Source organism: Melopsittacus undulatus, chromosome 2, assembly GCF_012275295.1.
Source record: "Melopsittacus undulatus isolate bMelUnd1 chromosome 2, bMelUnd1.mat.Z, whole genome shotgun sequence".
Taxonomy (NCBI): Eukaryota; Metazoa; Chordata; class Aves; order Psittaciformes; family Psittaculidae; genus Melopsittacus; species Melopsittacus undulatus.
The window spans coordinates 120244307-120267707 of NC_047528.1; the positions used below are offsets into that span (position 1 = coordinate 120244307).

Genomic DNA, 23401 nt, shown 5'->3' on the forward strand with positions numbered 1-23401 from the left:
GGTGGTAAAATTATGTACTTCCCTTTGCTGGGGCTATGATTTCCAAACAGAGCTAGTTGTGAACAGATATCAGCATTACCGTGTCTCTCCCCCAGCTGCAGCAGGAAGCACCAGGACTGCATTCCAAATACTTTACAAAAGTGTAGGATAGAAGGATAAACTAAGTCCTTCCTCCAAGCCCTATATTTACCAGTTAAAATTCAGTGGAAGGAAAACCTGATGTTAACATTATTTATGAACAACAACCCATGGTCACAGTTCCCAGTTGTAAAGCAGACCCACCCCATTTTCACTGCTTTTGCACCTCAAATGACTTCCCAATTACTGCTTCACACCCAACACATCTCTTAGATGCTAAACTTCAATCACAAAAGCAAGTGTGCTTCTTCCAGAGGTAATTAAATCCACATGCATTGCAGTGTCAGGTCTCTCTGAAGGGAACCTATAAGTCTGGGGAGCTTGCTGAACTGAGTGATTTCCATTTCTGGTATGCACTACCTATAGCACAGCCTTACCTTCTGGCTGTAGCTGAAAAGTGGAGTTTTAAATATTGCTGTGAGGGATTCTTGTGGTCTTCTGTAGAGAACAGTATTTCAAGAACTACACCTTCCTCTCTTTGGAGATTAACAAAGAAGTTCTACTACAACAGTAAAAGCCAAGTGATTACAATCCTTATACCCCATTTACTACACACAGGGTTTAAACCGTTCACACTAGAGATGTTCTACATTCTAATCGTCAGATCCTCCTGAAAAATTAAGGAACACTTTCTTGTTACTAATGACATCCAAGTAGTTCAAATTTGACCCAGAAATATTATACATTAAAAACCTCTTACAACATCTTCTAAAGCCTCACAAGGAAAAACAATGTTTGGGGCCAAACATTGCAAAGGATTTCTGTCATCAAAGGGGCACAAGTGCATCTTGAATATCAGATTCTTTCTGGTCATTTGGGATTTATCTTTGATTGGCAAGTGGCCAAGGACATTTTCAATGCTTTGTGACTGTTAAGCAGAATAACTTTGACCTTCCTCTTTTCCCCCGTATGATAACATATGAGACAACTGAAGTATTGTCATGTACTGTTAAAGTAGGGAACTGCCTCTTAAAAGTTTCTGAAGCTGTTTCCTAAATGGAAAGCCACCTTCTCCTTTGGTGATATTTGGGGAGGGAGGGGGGAAATTAGGCTGTTTGGGGTTTTTTGTTGTTCTGGGTTTGGGGTTTTTTTCCCAATTATGAATTGTTTCCTGTATGCCCATTCTTTTTTTGTGGAGACTCACAAGAGCACACAGGAAATGCATCCAGAGCAAATGAAGAGAAAGGATCTGCTCCTGGAACTGGGCCTAACGCCAAAACAAAACACCAGAACTTGAACTGAGCATGTGAGAGCACAGAATGAACAGAGATGTGCATAACCCTAGCATTAGGTGCTCACCCTGTAAGTAGCAGCACTTCATTCTTAGAAGTGATGTTACTTTCATGCTGACAAATGACAGTTAACCAGAACACTCCAAAGCACTTTTTACCTGCTATAAAGTCACAGTTTGACCAAAAGAAAAGACTCCAGAGCCACATGAACCACCTGACTACATACAGTATGACATAAGGATACCATAAAAATCTTACTGTGTAAAAGAACCCTACAGACAAGAAAACAGCAAATGCTGATGAGCTGAGCTTTACCAGTAACTGTTAGTGATATATTACAAAACAGCTGCATTGGGACATTTAAGCTACCTTTCCCCCCCCTCCTCAGAGCTAGCTGTCTGTCACTAGCTGGAAAGAGACCGAGTCTTACTTTCCTGCTTGGCATTTAGCACCATTCCCCACCCACACAGCCTACTCAAAATGGCACTAACACTGGAAATTTTATGCTTTTCAACTTCTATTTTCCATCTGTATCAAATTCCACAACATTCCAACTCCAATTCCAGAAGTCAACTAAGTTCGTTCTCTTAATGCCTATGCTGCTGTTCACACTTCCTTTCCTTTCTGTTGTCTTCCCTGTTAAGCAAGTTGGGCAGTTTGAACTCTAGCATAGCCCATGCAGGTTAAAAGCTGAACAGATATTATGCAACATGCAGTATCTGAAGGAGCAAGTAAAGAGAGCAAAAACAACTGAAGAAAGGAATCCTGCATTCAGCTTTTACTGAAGTTGAGATGTGATGAGGTGTATGTCCCAGAGCATTCAAGAATGTTTACTGCTCTGGAACAAGCACTCTAATTCAGCAGCAACTTTATCCTATAGGTGTCATAAAAAAAGAACAAGAAGATAACTGAAATCAAAGACAGTTTAATTGGCAAGAAAAAGCAGCTCTCTCAGGAACATTTTCTGCTCTATTCCTGCACCAACTGGCAGAGACAATGCTACTAAAACCCAAAACTGAGCATCTCCTTTCCTGCTGCCTGCCTGTATTTGGTGCCAATTCCCCATCAGGGATAGCATCTCCTACAGATGCCTTCCAGGGGCGTCCAGCTGAAAGCACACCAATGCAGTTACCAATCCAGGGCCTGCCTTTCTGTGCACAGAAGTAAGCCACCCATGTACCTGCCTTTGTTACAGAGCAGCAGAGCTGAGGGGAGTGACTTCAGAAACTACTTGTTAGCTAGAGGGAAGACAGCAAAGACTCTCTTGGAAGTGGCCTTCGTCACAGCTAAGTGAATAGACAGCACTAATGCATTTCAAAGATGCAGGCACAGAAGAGATGCAGAGAGCCCTTTTCTGCTCCTGTCTTTCAACTATACATAGGGTTATGACCAAACTGCCCAGTGACATCAACAATAATAACAAACAGCCCAGCTCAGGCAACCTATTTACAAGCTCTTTTGAAGTCATGCAGCCAGGAAATGGAGACAGACCTGTTTGAAAATAGCTTAGAAAGAGCACAACTGTACATTGCCATTAATAACTACATGTGTTAATATGGTTACATTAGATGAATTTCAATAGGCCTTGCCTTCAACATGAAGGTAATTAGTTAATTCATTTTCTGGAATCCACCAGATGTTTTGCTGTAACAGTTTGGATTCATGTTTACAGCTTCTTTTTCCAATACCTAAGTGCCTAGCAAACAGGCTCAAAGCCAGAGTCGTACCTCCAGTCTCACATAATAACAAAGAACCACCTCATCACAACCCACAGTGGCCATGCTCTATGATGCCTTCCAGCAGACTCCCATGGTTCCAGATACTTCTGGATGATGAAACAGCTCTGCACATTCAGTTCCATGAAAGTATCTTCCACAAAGGTGAAAGAGGGCTCTTGGTGCCTCTGAAGCTGAAGCATTTACATCGGCACTAGGAAATAATGAATGGAACTAAGTGCCCACTGAAAAGACCTCTGTATTTCGAAAATTGACTATGCAAAAAGGAAGTAGTGTAAAGTACTGGGCACTGAGAAAGTACTCAGGTTGCTACAGCAAACAGCTTGTGCACGGTAGATTTCCATCAGAGTTGCCCTGTATGGTCAGCTGTCCCAACCAAACTGATCTGAAATAATCAGACATGGCAAGTTCCTGCACAGCAAAGTTCTCACACCATAGCTGAGCATCACTGCTTGTCAGTCCACTATTAGCACATATTCTAGCAGCTGCAAGCCCACAGCAGTGCTATACCCAAGGAATGTGCTGTAGAAAAGGGCACTCAGTTCTGCTTACTCTTCCTTCCATTAGACATACTGCTATGGAATGCAAAGTCCTATGAAGATCCAGAGCCAAGTGCATCCACAGAAATTCCCTTATTCATATTTCAGTCTCTTACTTCCTCTTTAACCATATGAATACAGTACCTCCTACTCAGCAGGTATACAGTTTCACAACCTGGTTCAGCGAACAGAAAGCTCCCCATTCCATTCCATGAGAGGGACTAGGTAGGAAGATGACAGACAAAGCAAGTAGAAGCAAAATCTTACCCGGAACATTTCTGCAGAAATGGGCAGGTCCCATTTTAACTCTCGAACCCATTTTTTGGGATGAATTGTCCTTTTTCTCACCCTTGAAATACAAGGAATAAGAGAAGCTCAAAAGGGTACATACATTTCTATTTCATTTGTGCTTCAAGCTTCCCACTTACCAACATGCATGGCTAAGAGAAGAGTTCATGAATCAGTGTGGGCAGGAGGAGCTAAGATTTCAATTATGGATTTGCTTTTTTGTGCTACACACAACATAAGTAACACATGGTAAGCAAAGGCCTCTGGGGAGCCAGGAAGAAAAGGGCATAGAAGAAAAAAGTACAAACAGTGACAGAAACAAAGGGCAGACCTTCCTCCTATGCCATTTCCAGTACTTCAAAGGGGATTTAGAATGTTATTGAAGATCTCTTCTAAATAGTTTAATTTTTTATTGGTGAATCTAAACCAACTTTTAACAAAATAATGTATGATCCTGTAATGGATTAAGTCATAATGGACAAGAACATGCAAATATAGCATCCTCAGGATACAAGAAAGCCTCCTCACCTTAAAAACCTAACGGTAAAACTTTGCAGTGATGATTTCCTTTCTTACATGATTTGTGTATTTGTAAAACAGCTTTACACATCTCTTAGCATTTCAAAAGGTTGCCATGATTTGATGTTTTATCTGATAAGGGTGTGGGGTTTTTCTAATTTCATTTTAATGGTGAATTCATAGACTCAAGTTATCCCAGTCATCACACACGTATTGTGTAGAGCAAGGTCAGGATGTAGGGCACAGCCACTATGAGTTTCTTATCAATATATGGCTTTCGTGTCAAGGTTGAAGTTATGCTCTCTTTACTGTAAATTATCACACTACAAGTCATCATTGGCCTAGACTTTTTACCAATTAATATCTTTCATCTCCCACCCCCATTCACCCTTTTGCAATAACTATGACTGTCATGACTGTTTAAAAAGACCACTTTTTCCCATCACATCAGCTGTAGATGGAGAAGATAAATTGACTCACTTGTGAGCTAAGTTTTAACTCATAAAGAAAAAAACCCAAAGAAACTGAAGCAGTTTTCTTTTCAGGCAGCCCCTGGTGTGCACTTCAGGAAAAGCCCTTTGAGGATTACAACCAAGCAGTCAAGATTTAACGTTGCATGTAAGCAGGCTGCTCTGTGGAAAAACTCTGAAGCCAAACATACCCACATCACTCAGGATAAAGTTCTGCCTGTGTGAGTAAAACTTTAGAAGTTGCCTTGGTTTATTTTGTAGTCCTCATACACATACATACACACACACTTATAGAGACAGAGGGAGAGGGAGCCCAAACAATGGAGAATCTCCTGTAGAAGTGATGCACTACATGCACTACATTTTGCCAACATCAGTGAGCATAAGAGTCAGGTTTCTTGCAGAAGAAGCTGAACTATAAGCTGACAGATAAGCTATGCAAGTCATCGAGAATAAATCAAGAGCTATTTTCATAAACAGTGAAGAAGAGTGCACATTTCCTTCCTACCATATTTATTTTGATAAGAATTTGGTACACTATTTAAAATGGTAAAATACAAGGTATTTAAAAAAAGCCAAAACAACAAACCCAAACAGAATGACAGAGAACAGTAAACGCTGGCACAACAGGCTTATAAGCCAGTATAGCTGGGTTTACATTTACCATCAAATGACTGGTAGCTAAACAAGTGATATACTAGGAAATAGAATGGGCAGAGATGAGGGGGGGGAGGCACCATGGAGCAAACAACAACAAAACCACAAACATAATGAACGCACATTCTCAGCAATTAAAGCCACTTTTGTGCTGTTTGATACAAGGGTGACAATGTTCTGCTGGAGACTTTCTGACTGCCTAAACAATGGAGGCATCCATGTAAAACTGGACACATTGAAAACTAGACAGGAAAATGACAGTAACTCAGCAGAAAAGGTTATTTCAAGCTTCACTTCATTATTAGCTTCACTTTGACCTCTTTATATTTCATTTGACACAACATGCCTTAATCTGAAAAATAATGGAAACAAGCACTATACTCTTCCATATAATAGAAGAAAATTATAAAAAAGCACATTTTGATGTACTATTTCGCTGCTATTCAAAATATAACTGCTTAATGTGTTAAAATGAACATTTTAGAAACGCAAAAAATTACTTATTCCTCGCCATAGAGGTCTGATTAGTTATTTCTCATTTTCCTCTTCAATAAAGTAGTCTTGTAATGAAGTAGAAAAACACAATCACCAATTGCATTATGTAGAATGAGCAACTGATGCAAAAACCCTTGTAAACTCAGTCTGGGGACAAGCGAATGCTCTCAAGCATGCAGCAAGTAATTACAAATATCAAATGCATTCAGTTTGTGTTTGCAAACAACGCATGCAAAAGGTCACAAATTATTCTGTTCTATTAAAGCAGTGACTTGCTTTGATGGGGTTTTGAGCAACCTGGTCCAGTGGAAATTGTCCCTGCCCATGACAGGGGGGTTGGAACTGGATGATCTTTAAGGTCCCTTCCAATCCAAATTATTCTGATTGTATAAACATATAGTTAACTTCCAATTAAAAAAGCCCCAAAACAACTAAAAAACCCAACTGATTTCAAATGGAGGTAAGTAAGGGGGGAAATAAAAGAAAACCAATGTGTTTAATATGAAGACAAAAGGTTCCTGTCTTGGCTCACAAACAAAATACTAATAGAACTTGAAACATACAGGAAACACAAGACACACCACAAATTCATAGCCAAGGAGTCAAGCAGATTATAGCACAAGAAGTTGTCCTCTTTGAGGAGGATGGGCAGAACATGAGAAACTACAATATCAAGTGGCACAGAAGAAGAAATTTAAGCAAATAAATTGTAATGCTTAAGTTATGATTTCTGCTTACCTATAAGACCCTACCTTACTAAACTGGAAAGACTGCTGCTTGCTGAAAACAAGTCTACATGAGTGTCTCATTCGAGTTCTTCAGTTAAAGCTTCTAGTAATATAATTCAAATCTCCACTAACTGAGGTTATATCAACTTGCAGAAGCATATAGGAAGTCTTCTATGCTAAAGCGTGTTCAATACACAGGCTTGTTTCCTGTCACAGCACAACTGCTACTCCAGACAAAGATGGCAGTGAAAGTCCCTAGGCATATATTTAAACCACTTACCACAATTTGAAGATCTTAGAAATTCTGGTGAAAGCAGAGATATTTGAATGGAAAAGAACAAAAGCTGCTAATTCTCAAGTCAAACAAGAAATCTCAGTTGTATTAGGCCAGACATTAAATAGGAGGCTGGAGTTAAATATTGCTGCTATTGTTTTATCAAACTGAGCTTAGGAAGAATTAAGATCATGGCACTTAGCAGGAAAAAAGAAAGGAAGATATTGACATTGATTATTTTAATGCTGTCACATAGACGGAGTAAATTCAAAAGGTAGGGCTAAAACGACAGGACTTAGTTAAATCCTTCACACCTGCTCTGGCAGATGGATGCAATTAAGAACAGAAAAGAACCAGAAGAACTCAACTAAAATTGCTCCCCGAGGGTTAGGTTGTTTTAAAATCAAGCTGACACGCTTTCTTCATGCAATATATTAGGGTGGAGATGTGTTTTGAAGTGGGCTGTCTATTTTGCAGCAAATGGGAACTTATTAGCGAGGTGTACAGACAAACACAGGCCTGGCCCCACAATTTATTATCACATTCATTCTGCAAACAGACAATGTATTTTCTAATAGCTTATAGTCAAGCAAATGGTTCTGCTGTATTCTGCATAGGAAACAATCTCATACTTCAGTTGGTTTGCCTAGTGCAAATGAAAGATCTAAAAAGATAAGCCTAAGAGCAACAGTCAGTAAAAGTCTTGCCAATGTACTTCCAATGTGCCTTTTAAGGGGTTTACCCTTCAAGGAGCCAGCTGAATGCAATTTCATTATGTGAACTCCAATCAAAATAAACAAAGATGAAAGGCCCCATATTAACAGTGTATGTGTGTGCACATGTATCTGTATGTATATAAGCACACACACACACAAACTCTCTATATATGCCATTACTACAGACACAATGACCTAGGTGCATGACTATCTGTGGTGGCAAATTATTAGGATACTCCCTAGTATTTTGGCCAATGGCAGCTTGTGTTTTCCCAAACAAATCCCTGGGAGGTTCAGGGTTAGCACAGGCCAGGGATCAGTCCACACCTGCAAGTAGTTTGGGTGTGGGGATGGTGCTGCTGCTGCTATTTCATTGAGAATGGTGCCAACCAGCCCTATCTTGCCATGCTGCAGGGCCTGAGAACAGTGACTAGCCCATTCTATTTACAGATACAGACAGACCCAAATTTAGCTTGTCTTTCCAAATCAAGGATAAAACAAAGACTTAAATCCTCAGCTGAGAGCCCTCATGCAGCAACACTGAATTACCATCAGTTGTACTGCAACAGCCTACTGGATTAATGATGGATTGCTACAGTGCACAGAAACTGAAAAGCAGCTTTTTTTCCTTTTCTTGTTTACTCAATGACCATGACAAACAATCTAAACAAACAGAGGAAGAGTTAGGGGCAACTGAATTAACTAAAGAATAATGTAACATCAAACTACCACTGTTATCACCAATTTTCTCTAAGTAATTACCCACTAAGGCAGAGAAAGCATGTATCATTACAAAAACTTATATTATCACTAGTAGAACTCTGAGTGCCCGGGGTGCATGGTTTTGCTTTCTGTCTCTGAGTTGGCTACAATAAAACAGCTAAATATGTTACAATATACTTTAAAAGTTACCCACAAAGGTGGCTTGCAGCTTCACAACCATCAGAATCATAACTAAATGGCTTATTTTTTATGTGGAGCTGAAGAACCTAGCATCCTTGAGGGCACCGTCAAATAATAACATGAAAGGATTTTCCATTTGCTCCACTTTAATATTCTTAACAGCTATTACAGGTGACTATGTAATAATTGGATCCTGGGGGAAGAAGGGAGATGTGTGAGCCATTGTGCAGCACTACAATGGGCTAATTAAAATGTGTTTAAGTTCCAGGACTGTTTACTTAAAGGTATCTGTTGTTACATCAGTTATCATTCATTGTTTTTGTTTGGGTTATGGTGTGGGTTTTGTTTTGCTTGCCATTTTCACAGAACAGATGGATGTAGGGCACCAAAACAGTGAGCTCTAGTGGCCTTTACAGACCCAGCTTCCCTGCAAAGAGGGACGAGCTGCTTTGTGCTGAGACACTGCACACTCTGTAAAGAGTGTGACTTTATCAGGGCTCAGCCATCAAACCTCTGCCTGAGAGTGCACTGCAAAATGGCTACACCACTGTGAACAGTTGCCTTTTCATAACATTGCACATATCCAGTCCAAGCACCAAGTGTACATATTCAGTCAAAACACCAAGAGATTGCATTTAAAGTTTAAGGATGCTGGGATAAGCAGCATGCTTTACCATTAGCAAGAAACCACTTTACTTTTAACTTTCAAAACAGCTGACTTAAGCTTTTACAAGCATTGCTACCACACCACTTAACTCAGCATATTGTATACTATAATAACCTTTACAAGTTACACCATACACAAGAGCAATACCTTAGCTTATTTACATAGCTACAAATAAAACCTACATCTGACCTCTTCATTGTTCTTATGCTTCAGCATATTCAGGCAAAAAGTCACTTGTACCACAACAAAAAACCCACACAAATGAAAACAGCTTCCAAACCACATACATTGACTGCAGAAAATCAATAATATCTTAGCAAACAAAGAAAACCAAAACAAAACATCTCTCTTGCTTCCAACTACTGTGAATGGCTCTTTGAGGAAATCCATTCAAGAGCAGCAACATAAAGTTTCATTCACAAGGCAACTTTAACAGCTCCAGAGAATAAGAGCCACCAGCAAAGCAAAAAAAACCAACCCCAAAACCCAGCAAAACAAAACCAAAGCCTGTTAACAGGCAAAAAAATACTGCAATGCATAAAGCTCTTCAGTTTCATTTTACACTCTTGAATCTGTTTTTCCCTTGTCTACCAGGCAGCTGTTTTTCAAAAACTTGTATAATTTTGCCTTTCAGTAAAATGCTCAGATTTGAAATCTTTATGCTTCAAAGGGATTCAGGAATACAAAACAAGGAGTCCTTCACACTGCCTTGATGCCCTTATCATACCCTGACTCACAGCCATCTTCACTCCACATTTTTCATTACAGGATTCCAGCAAATCCTTACAGCAGCTTATCCAGACATCACGCATGACTGGTTAGTACTTTTACTAGGCTGAGAACCAGTCTCATGTAATGTGGAATACACAAATTGGACATCTCTTATTTACCTTATTTCCATTCTGCAGGGTTTTCATACAGAGATTAAAACACTTATAAACAGCTTATCCAAACTCTCATGTTCTTTAGTATAACAACAAGCAAATTAAATGTTAAATCAGAAAGCTTATGCGAAAGAGAGATCTGTGGAGCCATTTTAATTGTATATACATAACTTCAGAGCCTTAATTAGTCATTAAACTTACCTTATACACTTTATGCAGAGCTGAAACAGAATGACTGGAAAGATACTCTTTCCCACACAAAATCAAAGTATCTGACTTCTGTTTCTGCTTTGAATCACCCTGTGGTCCCCCAATATACCTTTACATAGCAGACTATCCATAACTTCTTAATTCAGGTTACGACCATGAAGTTGGACAGCAGGACTATCCTATCACATGTTCCTCTAAACTGCACACTACCACGCTGCTGCTGGCCCATAACAAGAAAACCTAGGTAACTCGTGCTTCCTGCCTTATCAAGGGCTTTTTACCCTTACACACCCGTAGACCCCATGTGCAAGTCCTTATGGTCTCCACCACTAACAACACACAGTTGCTGTTTGCTCCTCTCAGCCTTACCTCTCAGCTGTCTTGTATCAAATAGTCCTTTCACTCTGCATGCTTGAAACCACAAAACCAAATCAGTGTCTTCTAGTGCTTTCATAGCATAGCCCACCAGAGCTAGACCCATCTTTAATACCCCTGATACTGAAGCCAGTAGGGATACCAAAGCCCATCAGGCTTGCTTCCAACATACAGTATATGAGCCTCTGAAGACTGTAATTCCCAGAATATCTGCACTTACTGTAGAGCATAGGCAATGCAGTAAGGGTTTGAAAACCACTCGCCTTCCCATAGAGCTGGCTATTCTCTTCACAACACAACATATACAGAGGGATGCAGGAAACCAAGCTGCTCTCCCCTGCTGGCTCTGCACTCAGATGAACTGCAAGACAACATGACTCAGCTCCAGACAGCTACCAAGTGCAACTGACAGATCATAGCTCTTGGCAGTGTGCAGAATACAAAGAGAATGACATAACAACAATGAAAACAAAACAACTGAGAAGAAGAACCAAAGATTTAACAAGTCCAGAGCCTCTGCTTATCCACAGCAAAACAAGGTGTCAGAAAAGCAGTCACTACCAACCTAATCTTATGCAAGCTGGGCTCCAAAGAAACCACAGGAGAGCTTAAAACCAACATTTAAAACAACACAGGGAAAAGAATAAATTTCAAGCTACAGAGGAACAATGACCTTTAAGGAATGCTTTATTGACATAATTTCATGTAGTAGAGTCATATCTGTGCCCAAAGGAGTAACCTGACACAAATTAAATCAGTGGGAAGATACCTGCATCAAAAATACCTATAAATGAAAATTTAAGTAAAAGGAAACACTGTACAGCTTTTTGTTGTTTGGGGTTGGGTTTTTGTTTTGGCTTTTTTGTTCTTCTTTTGGGTTTTTTTGATGTTGTTTGGGTTTTGGTGGGTTTTTTTGTCATTTTGGTTTTTTTCTTTTTTAGGTTTTTTTTCATCTCATAAGGGAACCTGCCCTGGAAAACACACGTGTTGATATTCAGAAAACCAGAACTCCAAACCAGCCCTCTGTCCTCAGAAAACAGCTTCAAAGGTATGAAATGCTGCATTTTTGTTCTCTTGTATGATCATTAACTATAATAGTAACACTTGCAAAACACAATGAGCTGCTAGAACATCTTCCAAAGCCTCTGAAGTCAAATGTCTTGTACCTTGTGCAGGTAAGCTTCTCTCTTTCCAGTGTTCGTAGGAAATACCAATTTGAGAGGAAAACTTGGTCTAGAATGAAAACACAACAGGGTAACCAGCTTTATTCACTGTACCACACAGAAAGTGCAATTGAAAGAAACTGACAAGACGGTTTGTTTTCATTCAGAAGTGTTTCTTTATTGCCTCACATGTTTCAGAGCAGCAGTACCACTTTATGCAGCTCTCCAGCCCATTTCCAACGGGACAAATCTGACCACCCCCCCTTAAAAAATGAGAAACCAGGGGTACAGAAGGGAAAGAAGTTCCTGATCTCCCTGGTTACACAAAGACAACAAACTCCCTAAGGCACAGCGGGGAATAATAAGGCAGAACATCGCAGCATGGGACACGTAGTACTGATCTTTAACACAAACCACGTGTACCACATCACCAAAGAGCGAGGGACACAGGGACACGGAATCACAGCCCCAAGCTGCTCCTTACCCCTGTAAACCCTCCCATAACACTGAACACCTGTGAGGTCTCCCCACAGCTGAACCCCACATCAATCAAAAGCTATAAACCACCTCTCCCCCTAACCAGGCGTGCAACCAAACACAGGTGGGACCGGAAACCCCACTTCCAGCCCTCGGAGCGCACCCATTGGTCCCTCACCCTATCACTCCCCGCCCCTCCGGCCCCTGCTGCCCTCCCATTGGCCATCCCCGAGCCCTCCGCGACGCTCTCCGCACCCATTCGCTGCCCTCCCGTCATTCAAACGCAGTTTCTCCTCTTAACTGTCCGCTCCGTCGGGCTGCCCCCCATCGAAGGGGGGGGGGGGGGTTCGGTTCCTTCTGCGCGCATGCGTTGTGTTGGCGGAGCGTGGTGCTAGGGGTGGGCATGTTCCGCGGCGAGGAGCGGCCGCCGGGCTGGGCTCAGTGCCTCGGAGTGCGGGGGGACCGGAGCGTGTCTCAGGCGGCGGAGGGACCGGTGCGTGTGGGACTCCATCTGCCCTCCCTTCTACATGTGTTTGTAGGGCTCTGGCCCCATCCACGCGTCCATCCGCACCCGCCGGGCTGAGGTAGGGGCAGGACGATGCGGGCTGCAGGGCAGTAGCTCCCGGAGCTTCCCTGCGGGGCAGCATCAGCGCCGCAGAGCAGAGTCCTACAGGGCGCTCGGAGGGAGGAGAACCTCACTCGACAGACGCCTCTTCTGCGGGCCGCTCAAACGGGGTAAGCGGCCTCCGAGGGGTGCTCGGAAGCTTTCCCTTCCCTTCTTTGCTCCTGGCTTGCCTTGGGGCTCTGGCTGCCGCACCAAGCCGCACTGTGCTGCTCATCTCCCTTGGGCATCCCTTGGGCATCCCTGCCCGTCTGCTGCTCTGTCTGCTCTCCCCAAACCCTTTCCGCTCCGCTCCGGCTGCTGATGGAGTCCGCTTTGTGTGCTTCTCGCTGCCCGCCCGTGCGGTGCGGTCCGTGGGGCAGGCCGGGCCCTGGGGCAGCCGCGGCCGGGGATCGGCGGCCGGGTTCTCCCCTCCCATGGGTTGGGGTTGGTGATGAATCCGGGTGCGCTTCTGCCCATGTAAACCGGGCCGGGTGGGTTTACGTTGTTTGCCGTGGAAAGTTAAACTCGCTCCTCAACATGCCCTGGTCTTGCCCTTTCCTGCCCGTGAAGAAGGGAGTGTTACCTCCCTGGGTTCTATGGCAAGATGCTTTCGGAGCGCCTTGTGAGTGTGTGTTTCTCTGTCCTTGCGCCCAGCTCGGCTCCCAGATGGCCAATTCCCTCAACGGCCGCAACCCGCGCAAGGGACGGATCCTGGGCTTCATTGATGCCATTCAGGATGCTGTGGGCCCCCCTAAGCAGGCGGCTGCCGACCGGAGGACGGTGGAAAAGACCTGGAAGCTTATGGACAAAGTGGTGAGGGTCTCTGTACACGCGGTGAAGAATGGGGCTGTTTCAATAGGCACACATAGGGAAACGGTGTCTTCCTGCAAGTTAAACTGCTGCACCTGGGGAAGTGAGGGGACTTGTGTCTTAGGTTATTTGAGCACTGTTTGTCTTTTCTTTTCCCTGTGGCCTCTGGCTACGTGGTTTTTTGTTGTTTCTTTTCTTCTTTAAATCTTGGTTTGTGAAGGGAAAACAAATGTGTGTGTTTGCCTTAGGCTATTGTCATTTTCAGAGCCTTTAAAATGACTCAAACTTGAAGAGCTGTCCTAACGAGAAGCTGCTTAACTTAAACTTGTAATCACATATTCTGTGTGTTTCGTGTTGGATCACATTGTTAGTCTGCAAACAACACCTCTGAAGTATGAAACTGAAGTTCAGCTAATGGTCCTGTGAGACATGCCCATGATGGCAACGTAGATGTGTTTGTGCTTTTAGGAATGTGCGTGGGGACTGCGGGATGTCACTCTTGTCAGTTTAGTAAACAGATTAGTATGGCACGCCTATCTTTTAAACATGTGTTCTGCATTTTAATGATTTTAAGTACTTGTACTCTTCATTTTGAAACGAGAAATGCTCTGTACTGAAACTCAGTTTTCAGGAAGTGGGGGTTAGCCCATGTTTTTTACATCTTATGGTTCTCTGCACCAGCCTGATAGATTTTGTTTAGCATTGTACAGAATGTTAGCTTGTATGGTGAGAGATAAACTAGGGGAGTTTCTTACCAATGGTAGGAGCAGTTTAATTGTAACACGGAAAACTGTTCAGGAGGTTCAGGCAGGCACTCCGTGTAGGAGGTGCTGCTTGAGAGCTCCTCTTCAAAGTGCTGGGGAGTGAGGAGTGTAACCTGTTAGCATTGGGTCTGTATGGCAAGAAAGTTATAACTTCAAGGAAGAAAGTTACAACTTGGTGATTCTTTTTTGCAGCTGTTTGCTTTCAGCGTGGCTCTTGTGAAATGCAGATATGTAACATTTCTTACAGTTCACAGTAGTTACACTGACACTGGACGTTATTTCATGTCATATGCTGTGACAAGTGGTAATTCTGGAGTGTTTGATTGAGTCCTTGAATGCTTTCTTTTTGATGTTTTAAGAGTAGCATTTGTATTTCCTCCAGAATTTCTGGTGATGTTTATGAACTTAAAAACCAAACTTGATAGAAATGGGTACTAGCACAAAGACATTGTTGACATTTCCCTGTTAATGATCAGGATGCTGTAAACAGTGAGCATCTTGTAGTAGGAACTGCTATTATAAATAGTTGGAAGCAGGTGTTCTTCAGTAGAAGGAAGTTTTCAGCTTGGAAACCAAGAATCCAGTTTGTTGTTGTTGAAACCACATGGGGAATGTACTACTTAATTCCTCCCCACAGCCCTGTGGCAGGCCCTTTACAAACTTATATAGCAAGGATGTCCACTGATAGGCTTCATGGTTATCCCACTGCTTGGACCTGTGGATTGCTTTTATTCAGCTAATAGAGGGTAACTGTATTACTATTTGTATAACTGTCACTGTTACAGCAGAGCATTGGAACAACCAGTTAGGTCTGTTCTGTAGAACTAACTGGAAAGGCTGGATGTGGGGATGAGCTTTCTTTTTCATTTCAGTGGATAAGTGTCCTCAATTTGGATCTTTAATGTATCCTCTTTAAGCTGCTCTCAGTTAATCAAATTGTATTTCCAAATTATATTAAAGTATACCAGACAGGATGATGTCATAGTGTGAAGAATGCTGTAGCTTGCTGCTTGTGTTTTTAGCATTTGGTACTTATAGTGGAAGGATGTGTTTGAGCAAATTTAATATGCTGGCAAACAAATTTAAGTCTCTTAGCCTCATGTGGCAGTAGGCACAGGAAGGACATTTTCTCCTCTGCCTAGATCAAAACCAGGGATTAAAATCAGAAATAGAAACCTGCTCCATCAACTCTCATTTCAAATCCCATTCCTGGAGCTTGTCCTATGTCTGATTCCTCTGGTGGGTCACTGATCAAATTAATAGCTAGGGAAGGCTGTAGGCTCTGCAAAGTCACTGGGGTGCCAGCCATGGTAACTTGTGGCTTTGAGGCCTGTTTTCCTTGATGTAATAACAGTCATTATCCTTGTTTATTCTTTAACTATAGAGCTGTGATAACCATCTTCTTGTTGCAAGGAGGTAGCTGAAGTTTTCTCCTAAAGATGTTAGGAAAGGGAGAATGAAAATGAAGCAAAACCATTATCCTGACCAAAAGATGAGAAAAGAGTGGCCTTAAAACCTAGGGGCAGAGCTCAAATCTCCTGGTTTACATTTCGTTCTTAAAGTTATCATTCTTTACTTTTCCTTCATTTCTTTGTGTAACTTCCTTCTTTGGCAAATGAAATTTATGCATGAATGATCTGTTTTCAACAAAAAGGGATTAGCCAGTTCTATAAGTATGCCTACTCTGTAAGAACTATACTGTGAAAGTGGTTTTATGGTGTATGTAAAAGTCCTGGCTACTTAGATAAAATGCAAACTTCTTTCTGTAGAACTGATTGTATGTCATGCTTTGGAGTTGTTCAGATTTCATGGTAATGCTTGTTTTCCATGGGCTTGTTAGAATAGACAGAAGGTTGAAGTTCTGAAGTGTTTTGTCTTTAAACTTCTGTTGCCAGTTTGAAACAATCAAGGTTTTTTGATGAGTTCCTTAGCAGGACAGAACTGGGGTAGCTGGGTTAGTTCTCCTGGTAAGAGCCCTGTTTGCAAGGGTTAGTAATAATTATATATTAAAGAAAGCATCTTCTAAGTAATCAGTGACTAGGGATTGTTATCTGTCTGTATGTGCTGTTATCTGCATCTTCCCTTTTATGCTTCATCCCCTGGGATGTGAGCTTTCTGAGGTTTACTGCTATCTTCTTTTATACAAATTCACAATTTCAAATGCATTATTAAAAGCACATAAACTGTTAGCATCAATGTCCAGTTTCCCTGCTGCTTTTCTCATGACTGAACAGTAGCCTTACCATTAAGAACCCAAAATATTTTTGTAAATTCCTTTGCAGTGCAAAGGATAATATTCCTTTTATGGTTGCGAAGGCAAGCCTGCTTTCTAGTGCTAGCATCACATAAGCAAGTTGACCATATATCTCTAAACTTCTAGCAAGCAAATGACTGCTTTTGAAATCTGACATGTGTTTTGGGAAGTTCACCTCCTGTAAATAAATAAAACCATAGTTAACAAATAACTCCAAGACTTTCTTTAAACTCTGTGTACGTTACATGGGATGTTTTTGTTTTCTGCTGAGATTCTAAACTAATAACTTAAAGCCTGGAAACTAGCTGTGTATTATCATTAGAGAATAGTGATTATCCTGAGAAACACTTTGGGAGAGAATGCCTGTTATGTTAGCATGGGAGTAGTTAATCTACTGCTCTGGCTATGTAGAGTTGGCAATACTGTTTGTGCACACTTCACTATTATGGGTTTCAAGACAATAGAATGGTGATGCATTCTGAACAGGATTTTCTTAAAATAGGAATATTTCAGCAGCTTTTAATCACTTTTCAGTACTTTTATGCAGTGGGCCTGAAAATGGTTGTGTTTTCATTTGTGAAGTTTAACAATATTGTCTAAACTGTTTGGGCACTCTCTCATGGCCCACCCAGTTGTTTTGACTCTGTCTAAATGGGGATGGCAGTTTGACTTGCTATTTAATAATTGTCTGAGAGCAAATTAGAGTGTGTCTAATACTGTTGACTTAGAGCTAATACAGCTTTTACTAACTTAGTAATGTGGCTTTCTTTAAATTAACATTTGCAGACATCAAAGTTCTCAACAGCATCTGAGTGCAGACAGCACAGTAGCTCAAAATACCTTGGTTATTTTTTGCAGCACTTTCTGCAATACTTAAATGAGTGTGCGAACTTCCACATCAGTTACATGTCATTGCTCCACAAGGGATCTAGAGAAGACAAAAGCCAGTGATCAGTTCTAACTGTGGTATATTTTAGTGTATCCCCTGATCAAAAGCGATAGGAAGAAAGTATAAATGACCGTACAAAATCAGCAGTCCTTGTGCATATGTTGTATCAGTATTATTAGTGTTTATTCCTCAAGTATAGAAACATGTGGCTCACTTGCAATGTGGTAAGTGTTGAACAAACTCAATATTCTCATCTGAAAAGATCAGTAATCAGAACCCTTATGCTTTGATGAGAAGGCTTTTTCAGAAGGAAACCCATCTTTCCATCTCTCAGTGGAAAATAAAGCACATTGCAGATAAGGTAACTTCTGGCAGGAATAAGTACGATGAAGCAGATTTCAGATTTCATTACTTTTCCTGCTTAGCCCCTTCCTGATGAAGTTCTTCAGAACTTATTGTTGGTAGCATTGTGTGTTGTAGCATTCTGGAGTTAGGGTTTCTGACTGCAGAGCTATCTTTGTGCTATGTCAGAGTGTTTACTTGGTCTGTTTTTGGCTGCCTGGCAGAAAATACTTGCTCAGTAGACTGTTTTCAAGTGTGGAAGTGCTGCTGCTCTCTGTGGCTGAAAACAGTGTTTAGTGGATGTCCTACTCATTGCATACTCTGTTTCTGCTGTTCCTTGTGTTGTCTTTGACTAGCATTAGGTGCTTAAACAGATTGTATTAGGGCTTCTATATGCTTTTGTCAATTGAGTCCAGGATTTTCAACTTAATTGTTTGCTTTAAGAAGTGAATAGAAGATACAGGTTTCTGGGGAAGTTTGTTGTCTACATTCAATGGGCATCCATTACTCTCATCTCTGAAGAGGCCATGGAATTAATGCCATATAATTTAAGTCAAATATCTTCTAAGATGTTATGAGTAGTGTATTTATTTTTGGGGTGGGGGGTGGAGAGGTGGTGGAAAGGGAGTTGTGTTTTACCTTCATAGACATTACTGTAAGCTTCTCTGGAAATTACCAAGATAACTGTTTCAAAACCTGCTTCTGGTAGGTTAGGATAATGCCTTAGCTCTTCACAGTTAGAATTGCACCTATTGCTTCTGTGATTCTGCAGTAAGTACTTGGTTTTACCCTGAGAGAGGCACCTCAATGGGAGAGATTTCTTAGTAAGTTGCTGACTGACTGCTTTTCATTTGTTTTTAGACTGAATGCTTGCTAAATATATACATGCTTACTTCCAGTCATAACAATACACAAATCACACAGTGATATGATTCATGTCCGCTCCTGAAGTGTTGCTAAGGGCTGCTTTGCAAAGTGCAATATAGGGGTCTTTATTTTTGGTTGGGTTTATTTTTCCCTTTTCCTTTTGAAAGCTGTTTTCTTTTGAAGAAAGGTATGTGTGCCACTTCTGGTGTGTTGGTAAACCTTTTGCGTCAGCAGATGTCGTTTCTTATTGCTTACTTTTAATTGTGACCTGCTGTGGTATGTGTCAGGACATCCTGACTCTGGAAACCATATGGTTTACCAGCCATCTCTTCACAAGCTTACTTCCTTTGAACTGAAGCCTTGTGTACTCTGTAAAGTGGAGAAAAGCCTTGTACTACATCACTGCATTGCTGACTTGAACTAAATATGAGTGTTCTTTCAGGCAAAATGTGTAAGATTGAGTTGTAGTGTAGAAGAATTTTTGTATTACTTTCTTAGAGGCTTCTTCTAAGGTGAAGGTTCTAGTACTGTGCTGTATTTATGTCTATAAACTGAGCAGATGAAGTCCCATAAAACATGACAACCGCAGGATCCTGTTTTGGAGTCTGTGTGATTACGTAGTGATACTGGACTGAGGAAGACTGTAGAACATCTGTAAGAGGAACTACCCCTTTATTACTGGATGCTTCTTTTTGCGTAGTTGAATGGGCCATCGGTTGAAAATATAGCAACCAGCATAAACAACTTGTTTTTTTCTATTGTTTTTGTATCTTTAGTAGTATTTCTAACATATAAAACATCTTACAGTCTGCATGTTGGCATATCTGATTCAAAAGATAGTCTCAGAGAATTAATTCTTTGTTCATGAGATTTAAGTAAGCTATGCAAATGACTGCAGCATTCTCTGCGTGTGATTTCTTTTATTTCCTTTCCCCCTGTACTTGTTGCTCCAGAAAGCTTCAGTGCCTGATCAATGATATGGGTTTGTGCCATTGAGAGCTGGCTTTGGAAAAAATGTCCATCTTGTTCCAAGTTTTCACTAAATCAGATATTACAGAGAACAGAAGTTTAGGTGAAGAGTTTGTGTTTTACATAAAGGTTTTCCCTTCTGCCCTTGGGATTCCTCTTCTTGTAGCACATATGTCTCTGCATGAGTGATCTTCATATCTGCACATGAAAACCAAAATTCTTTCCTCATATTTCTGAAGTCCCCAAGAGTTCTGTGAGCTGAACTTCAGCATAACTAAGAGAAAAGGTTTCATCTCCATAAGTATCTGTTAGGACCTTTCTTGGTCTTCTGGGGTGACACCATCATCCTGCCTTCGCTCAGACAACTTCACTTGAACTGCTCTTATAAAAGTTGTGTCTGGATCTTTCAGATCAACCCATTCACGTACATCTTTCATTGAGGCCTTGCTATTTTTGTGTATCAATAAGTTCAGCTTGTTTTTCTGACCTTGGAAGAATGCCATCATATCCAACCTTCATTCTTTGACAATCCTGCTTCAGGCATCCTCTAACCCACAACTTGAACCCTGTTGTCTTTTTCTTTGTCTTTACTACATGAAATATAAACAGGTTATTTTCAGAGTCTCTTACTGTCTCACTCTTGCAGTTACAGAGAGCAGTTCCAGACTTTGTCACCCAATGAAGAAATGACCAAACATCTTCATGCTTTACATTTTTCTCTGTTATTGTTTCTTTCCAGCTTCTTCCTCAATTTGGGCATAATTCTTTTATGAGCCCCTGAACTATTTTAGTGTTAGAGTTTGCCTTGAAACTTCGGTGTTTGTATCTAGAAGTGCTTAACTGCTAGTGCCCTGAGCCCCTCTTTAGCATGGTAAACTGTTATGCTCATATATTCATATTTGCCAGCATCTATCTGCTGTGCTGTTTCCTACTGAGATTGTAAATTTCCATGTGGGAAGGACTGTCTGTTCTACAACACATCAGAAGGGTGTTCCTCAGCCATTACTTGGTCAAGCAGGTGAAAGAATAATGCAGGTCACTGAAGTGACAAGTGATCAGTGACATGAGGGGAGCTATTGTAAAAGTCATGACTAGACTTCGTATTTTGTAAAACTTGTTAGGACTTTTGTCCACTCTTATATCTCTGTTTTTCCAGTTGTGACCCCAGTTAACCTAAACCTAATTGCCTGGTGTGTTTTTGTGCTTGTTTCAGAAGGGAACAATAATGTGTTTGCTTTGCTGATCGTGGTACATGAAGGTCTGTTAGTGGCAACAGTATTAAGACTGTTAATTTCATAATGGTGTAGATCTAGAAATTGAAGGGTGGGCCAGTAATATTGATATAGCTTTGAGTTAAGATGGGAATGTTACAGGATACAAGTCTGTGTCTGTCCCTTCCCTCCCTTCACCTTGGAATGCTCAAGACTGCACTCTTTTGAACTTGATAACACTAGTAGGAATAGGAATCTGCATACACCAGTATTAAGATGTTTTTGCAGCCTCCTTAGTTATGTCAAAAGAATGTCAAAGTGACTAATATTTAATGTGGCCATCTCCAAATGATACCTGTGAAACTTTAATACCATAAGGACTTAATTTTGTCAAAAGTATTTGCATATGTACAGCTGCACACACATGTAGAATGTGTCCCTCTGCATTGTTTTAGCTGAGCGTATATAGCTCAGTGGAACAGCACTCCAAACCTACCTGTTAGTTTTGACCTCTTTTGCTTTCTGCAATGGAACATCAAAGAGCAAACTACCAGAGAACCTAGGTAGCCAGGTGATAATTACTGTAACCTTGTGTATGTTCAGGAAACAGAAACTGTGCCACCTTCTTTCATTAACATTATAGTGGAAAGTAGATTCAAATACAGGTGTTCAGTTCATTTGAAGCTTATTCTTTAATATCTATAACTAAATTAATTTTTGTGCTGTTTAGAAGCATAATGATCCCAAGTCCATTAAGTTATATTTTATTATGGCCATAAACTGGAAAACACTGGGTGTATAATGTTTTCTTTCCTGGTTTATAGTAGCTGCTTGTGAGTGACTTAAGTTCTGTGTGTCATAATTGACATCTTTTGAATTGGTGGCATAGTTCAGACCATTATCATATGTGTAGACCTTCAAACTTAAAATTCCTTCAGGTTCCAAGAGGTTATATTGTTGGATTAAGAGAGAGCTAGAAGGTGACAGGGTAGTTTATAAGGTCAGTTCTTAATGGATATTTCAACATCCATAGGGAATTTCACCTGCAGCAAAGAGATCCATATGGAAGTACTGTTCTTGGCATTAGATGCATACTCTATTTTGATAATATGCTCCTTAGTATGTAATAGGCAGGCGAATACATTTTTACTTTAAATGCAGGACCCCCAACTATGTAAGCTTATTTGCTTCTTGTAGATGTGAAACAATTAAGTTAAATTTTACATCCTTTGACATTAGAGACCATGTTGGGGTTTTGTGCAAAATAAATGAAGTATGATAGAATTTGTTTGTGCTTGAAGGTTAAGAGAACGTGCTTACATCTATTAATTTTAAGTTGCCTGATAAGTTTTTCCCTCAACATCTTTCACATTCTGTTGTTTTCACTTACAGGTGAGATTGTGCCAAAACCCGAAGCTTCAACTGAAAAACAGCCCACCTTACATACTAGACATTTTACCTGACACTTACCAACATTTACGACTTATACTGAGCAAATATGACGACAACCAGAAACTTGCCCAGCTCAGTGAGAATGAGTACTTCAAGATCTACATCGACAGCCTCATGAAGAAATCTAAACGGGCTATAAGGCTCTTCAAAGAAGGAAAGGAAAGAATGTATGAGGAGCAGTCACAGGACAGGTAGGTGAAGTATTTGAATATGGAGTACATTGTCTGGCTTGCCTGCATTCTTCATGCTGTTTATCTGCTTCATGGTGTTTTGACATTTTTAATTATTTAAAGAACAGAAATATTTATTATTTGGATTCATTGACCCTGCAGGTCCGTCAGTCATTTGCCGGGTTTGTTCCACTGTGTGCTCTTATCTGTCACTTTGTGACCTTTAAAACCAAGTGCATTTCCTTCATAAAACATTCATTTCCTTGTAATTACTTATTCACAGCGCCTTACAATATGGAGTTTTCCCTCTGGCAGAGAGTGACTGTTACTTGGATTGAGCTTGATCTCCCTGCTCCAGTTCTTAGAACTGTGGGAGCCACAATGAATATTGACTTAGAGCTTATACAGGCTATGAAATGGAGCAAAACAATATTCATATTTCTGAGATATTATGTGATGTTGGCATAAGGTGATGATAATGTTAGTTTGGTGCAGAGAAACCTTTTCAGAAACTTAATGGATTCCTGATTTGCAGTGGTTCCTTTTTAATAACAGGGATTAACATCCACTTTGTGTACTCTTGGTGGTGAGTGAGAAG

At 40.8% G+C, this 23401-nt stretch overlaps 1 protein-coding gene across 1 annotated transcript in view; it reads left to right on the top strand.

Moving 5' to 3' along the window:
• The first annotated feature begins 13070 nt into the window (after positions 1-13070).
• CBLB (Cbl proto-oncogene B) overlaps positions 13071-23401 on the top strand; it is a 115871-nt gene continuing 105540 nt past the window's right edge. The window contains exons 1-3 of the mRNA XM_034074554.1: positions 13071-13206; positions 13730-13888; positions 22574-22824. Coding sequence (XP_033930445.1) covers positions 13742-13888; positions 22574-22824 — 398 coding nt within the window. The 5' untranslated portion in view covers positions 13071-13206; positions 13730-13741. The remainder of the gene's footprint in view (positions 13207-13729; positions 13889-22573; positions 22825-23401) is intronic.